Below are 6,000 nucleotides of genomic sequence, written 5' to 3' on the forward strand. Positions count from 1 at the left end.
TGGTGCCAAAAATAAACCATGGACTTTATATTGATCTAAACATTATAGTCCATATGTGTTTTGTGATATCTATGTTTGCATAAATAATAATTCACAGTCTTACAATATTCTGCCAAATGTGTATTGCATTTTCAATTATATACCAATTTTATGTCTCATAACACCTAATGAAATTGAATAACATTGGATCCCTTTCTACAAATACAAAATCTAGGAAAAAGAACAGTTAACTAATTTATCACACTAGAAATACTGTTTAAATTGTAAATTATAACAAGGCATATGAAAGTATCTCACACAGTGCCTGGACCAAGAAAGGCTTGCAGATTCTGGATCCTATGCTAATACCTTCCCAGTTACGCTGGAGTTTGTTGTTGTTGTTGCTGTTGTTTGTTGTTTGTTTTTGACAGGGCAAAAAATCTCCATTTATTTAAAATGGAGCTTTAATAGTTACCAAAAAAAGTCTTATCTGAATCCCAGACCCTACCACGACTACCAGGTGTTAGCTTTATTCCATCTCCCCTCAACCACTAAAATGACCAGCAAACAAGTTAGACATTTTTTTTATAATGTTTTTCCAGTCTTCTTTTGATTTCAGTATTTATATTTAAACCATGTAGCAAATGGCAGCTGTCTACCTCTAATTAGTCAAGTTGTCTTGGGCAAGTCATTTCAACTTTCCAGTCTCGCTTTTTAAATTCTCAAATATAAGATTTGGACTAGGAGACCTCAAAAGTCATTAAGCTCTAAAGTTTCATTATATTACTTTAAGTCTATAAGGTATCTATAATAAATCAAAGGAACACAGCTTCTCAAAAGAATAAAGGCTACAGCAATAGGATGGTTGGCTAGAACAAGAAAACAAAGACCAAGGATTAAAAGAGAATTTGAAAATCTCCCCAACCCCCTGGACCAAGTCCAGCTTCAATCACATAAAGGTTGTTTTGGGACTATAGAAAAGAATAAATATGAAGGTTTCTCAAATCATCAAGAGATGATGTTTTTGCTTAGAAAGAAAAAGTACACTTGTTCCTATACACTCTCTAGTTCTTAAAATATACATACACACATCACCACCAACAACGCCCCTAAATGTTTTAATATTGATATGGAAGGAAAATACAAATCACTCATTTTGCTGAAATAAAGTATTTTAAACCTAGAAAGTGTGATTTTGTTTTGAGGGTTTAAAAAAAAAAAAAAAACACTGCATTCACTCTTTTCTATTGCCTCCTCTGTATACAAACCCCAATAGCTCTTAAATTTGTGGCATTTTCTTATGTACATAGAGAAAAATTTGTGTTGCTATTGCAGCAACATCTAAACAGTTTCCTGTAAACTTTCAGTGATGGAAGTCATAGAATTTATGATAAAATCCCGTAGAGTGGTGAAACAAATTTCTTTCATATTTATCATTCATTTTATTCAGCGTGCATTTGAAGGAAAACCTTTTAAGAACACCAATAACGTGAGAAAGCTACAACAACTAAATTTATTGTTAAGTATCACATCATTGGTCCTCCTGGGAGTTCAGAAAGAAAGCTTAAATCACATTTCCTAACACATTGGAGAGCTTCCCAGAGATGTGATGGCCCACAGAGGCAAACCATCCAAAGCATACTGGAATCTCAGAGATGGTGACAAAGAAATATCGCTTTGTTTAATAAAAGCAGACTGGAGTTACCCTTTCAATTTTTTTTAACAAAATACAAACTCTCTCTTACCCCATTTTTCTTCTTTCCTTCCTCCACCCACTCCTGTTTCACCTGACTAAACTGTAGGTATTTGTTCCATCACCTGACTTAGGGGCTGGCTAGAAATATTAGGGAAAAAAAAAAAACAATCTACTATTGTTACATGAGACAACAACCTTTCATGTCCTTGAAGCTCACCATGACCTTTCATCTTTCCTATCCCCAATGGTCTCTCCTAACAACTAAAACTACACTCAGTTGGGCTGAATTCCAGATTGTCATAAAAAGAACCCTGTCCTTTCAAAACAAAACCAATTTTTACACCAAGGTGGGGAGAAACACAAGTCCATTGTTCCCTCACAGATGGAAGTTGGAGTTACTAAGGCAACTGCTCTAATCCTCCTTTTACCACCTTTTCACATCACTGGCCTATCAAGTATGCTACCTTTTAACTCATAAGCTCAAAAGCTGGTAGTCTAACTGGCTGCCCTAATTAGCTACGATTTTCACACTACAGACAACATGATGAGCTAATCGAAATTTGCAAAATAATGACGTACCTCCAGCAAATATTCCTCCTCCTGAGGCCCAGTCTTAGAATAACAATAATGAGACCATTATTAGAGAAGGGCATTAAAATGCTGCACTGCTGCTAAACAGAGAACTTAATTGTTCTGGTCTTGTCCATTGAATCAACAACCTATTGTTGTGGACTTGAAAAATAAAGGACTGGAGAATGGGTGCCATGATGATTGGTCTGTGCGGCCATACCGGCACTCTGTAGAATTGTTTTCTTTTGAAACTCTTGATGGACTAGTAGTTTTGTTTAAAAGTAACATAAAAGGCGATTGTCTGGATAAAAAGTCCTATTTATTGAAATCCTTAGAAGCAGTTGCATGGATTTGTTCGTGACCCCTGAGACAAAAACATAGTGACCATAATAACACCATTTGTAGAGAGCCCTGTTACCACTGCCTACAGTAACATAAGATAAGAGAGAGTCTTTTCTAACTACAGTTGGAAGGAAGGAAGTACTTCTGAGCAGAAAACAAGAATGATAAAAGGTCAAATACTGGATAAAGCTCATTAATAATTGAAAAGGAGACTTTAAAAAATAATGCTAATTTAAGAATTCTGTACAATTGCTAAAGATTCAAGCACATGTAAAAAGGCACACAGCTTGTTTTTTCTTTTCTTTTCCCACTTTTGAGCTTCTTTGGTTAAGCAAAAGAATTAAAATAGAATTATTATTAAATAATTAAAGCAAGATGTCTCAGGATAACCTGGAGAACAAGAAACCCAAAGGTTTCTAAATAATTATTCTTATGGTCATACCCAGTCTATATTGAGAATAACAAAATACTGAAGTTAAAGGTTAACTAGTGTAGGATTCTTAGCTGTAGAAAAGCACTGTTTACACACTGTAAAAGTGTCTTCCATATGGGGCCACAGTACATGTTTTCTGTAAAGTCAAACCAAGATTTTAGTGTTGAATTGTGGGGAAGGGATGCACTTTTGCTGTTAGAGGGTATTTGGGGTGAGGGTCTGTTTGTTTTTTACCAAGTAAAATCTGCATTATATAAAAATGTATTAAATTGTAAATAAGACCTCTTGCTTCATTCAAACTGTGCTTTGCTTCAGTTATCTTCATCTTGTTAGGCTAAATTAATTAACAATCTCACTGTTGCACACTTTCTCTTTTCATTACATCAAATAATGGCCGGTATATTAAGAAAGCCCTCACCATGGGAATTCTGCAACACTACTGCTAAGAAGAGTTTCTGTGTATCAATGTAACAATATTAATTTCATAACCATTTATTAAATGTACTTTTACTGTTAACAACCAATTAAGCACCTAAATTCTTAACATGTTATCAATTGAAAACCATTTTTTCAAAAAGCAAAACTAAACTAAAAGTTTCAAGATACTTTAAAAGGAAAATAAATCACATTGTATGCCCACAACCAGGTTTCACCATCAACTTTACCTAAAATAAGAAGAAACACATGAAAATTTGACATGCATGTTTTCATGGATACAAGACAGTATTGCATAAAAGGTTTAAAAGACACACCCCAAGCCATTCGTTCTGTTCCTTGCTGTGGAATGTCTAACGTGATAAATGGAATGATTAGAATTTCATTGGTAAATCCCATTATTTTAAATCTCTAAGAATAAAATGTTTTAAACTCTTTTGTAAGTTTCCTTTTCAACCTGAAACTCTGTAGCAACTAGAATTATGCAAATGGACAAAACACTAAAGCTCTTTTTAATCTTTTCCTTGATCAACCAGTGCTTCTTTCTCCAATCACAGCTTTGTGTGTGATATCTTTCTGCTAGCATTTCTTATTTAATTAAAACAGACACTGACAGAAGGACATGGATTAGTACTGTAATGATGCATTTACTTAGATTAATCGGAGGCTCCTTTTAGAGTAATGGCTTAAACAAAGAACAAAAGGAAATTGTTATGAAACAGCCTTTTATCCCAGGCAAAGGTCGCATTATGAGGTTTTTAATTTTGTCAGCTTCTGTTATACTCTGCCTTGCTAGTGGAACATGAGAAGTGCTTTTACCCCCAATAAAGCCAGTTATTATAAAAACAGCCATTAAAGCTGCAAATTAAAATGTCTGATTTTTAAAACAGGTTACTTAGCTTTCAGAATATCCTAATTAGCATGTTGTACATTGTTGTGAGGAAAAGAAGACTAAATGCTAATGACCTACCGCCAGGTGACCACACTGCTGTGCACAATAATAAGGACCTTTCCAAGTAGTATGATGAATTAACCAAGTACAGGTCCCCCATCTAACACCCCTTCTCCAAATACAGCTTCAGATGAATGGAGGGTCTGACTGTTTGGATGTGTTCAGTAAGGCCCTACTTCTGTCCAGAAGACTCTCAGCCAGCTACTTTTTATATAATCACTAAAAGGCAGACTTCTTTCTATTACAAAAGAAAGTAAATGAAATAGCAATACTATATACAGTCTGAAGTTAGAAAAGGCAACAGTCATTTGACTGCAAAGCACAATGAATTAAAGAATCATGCCCCAACAAAACCAACTCTTTGCCTCTTTTTATCCAACCTTCCCCAACCTATCCCTCTCCCCTCTGCCTCTTTAATAAGTTGAGCTTGCAGAGTATAAATGGAGCTAAGGTTTGAAAGCTCAGTCTTTTTTCATAGCACTGATTTTTACACCATGTTGTCTTTAACCAGCTCAAAGGTAAATCGAGTTTCCTTTTTCTAAACGTTGTTTTTGCCTTCTGTTTACTGACTACATCCACTGGTACTTCTCCTTAGTCAAAATTGCTCTTGACAAAGGATATATTGTCCTTTGCATTTCCTACTGTATGAACTTACCTCAATTACTTGCCTACTTCTAGGTATTTTCTGCTTTATCTTTCTTTATGGACTAAATGGTTCTGTGCCCCACTATACATTAGGTTAATATGTGGACTAGATGGAAAATATCTCCACAATTCCCCACAGAGAAAACATAATCCACTTTAAGTCTCACACAAATACTCCTGAGTAGCTTGCTCTAGAAATTTCTTGAAACCAACAGGAAATATTTTCATTGGAACAAGAAATCGCTGAGGATCATCAGTGCCATCTATCCCACGGACTCATTTGAAAAGGAGTATTATTTGAGGTTGTATCAATTATCTACAGCCATAAGAATGCACAGGTTTAACCAACCCAAAACTTAGTGGCTTAAATCAGTAAGTTTTTTTTTAGTTTATGCATCTGTAGGTCAGCTGGACATTTCTCTGGTTTTAGTTGAGTTCACTAACATATCTTGTGGTTGGCCTTGGCTGGGACAACTGGTATAACTCAACTCTGCTTTGTATGTCTCATCCCCCAACACGCTAGCCCAGGATTGTTCTTCTATAGTGAGAGAAAAGAGCAAGAGTGTGAACAGAAATGTACAAGTGCTTTTACAAACCTCTACCTGTGTCACATAAGCTAACATCCCATTGGCCAATGTAAGCTAAATGACTGATCTCAGAGTCCAGTCATGAGGACAAATGCCCTATCAATATTGGAAGGGAACTGCAAAGTTTTAGGGCAAAGGTCATAAATAGAAGGAAGGATGAAGAAGAACTGGGACCTTTAAAGTATTCAGTCTTAGCAAAGAGGCCAAGGTCATTTGATGACTCCCAAAGTTCATCAGCAGAAGCTTCTGTTTTGTTCCATTTTAACTAATGCTGTCTGCATAGCCACTCAAAATCGATGTCATTTTTATTTTAATAAGTGAGAAAAATTCTTTAAAAGATAGTTAACAAACAACCCCATCA

General features: G+C 35.4%; 1 protein-coding gene across 1 annotated transcript in view; it reads right to left on the reverse strand.

Annotated features, from left to right (window-relative positions):
* Nucleotides 1-1,934, reverse strand: part of LOC108517902 (transcription factor SOX-6-like) — a 120,820-nt gene extending 118,886 nt beyond the window's left edge. Inside the window, exon 1 of the mRNA XM_017855996.1 lies at nucleotides 1,725-1,934. Coding sequence (XP_017711485.1) covers nucleotides 1,725-1,729 — 5 coding nt within the window. The 5' untranslated portion in view covers nucleotides 1,730-1,934. The remainder of the gene's footprint in view (nucleotides 1-1,724) is intronic.
* Nucleotides 1,935-6,000: the final 4,066 nt, after the last annotated feature.

The sequence above is a fragment of the Rhinopithecus bieti genome, unplaced genomic scaffold (assembly GCF_001698545.2).
Source record: "Rhinopithecus bieti isolate Rb0 unplaced genomic scaffold, ASM169854v2 scaffold_42618, whole genome shotgun sequence".
NCBI lineage: Eukaryota > Metazoa > Chordata > Mammalia > Primates > Cercopithecidae > Rhinopithecus > Rhinopithecus bieti.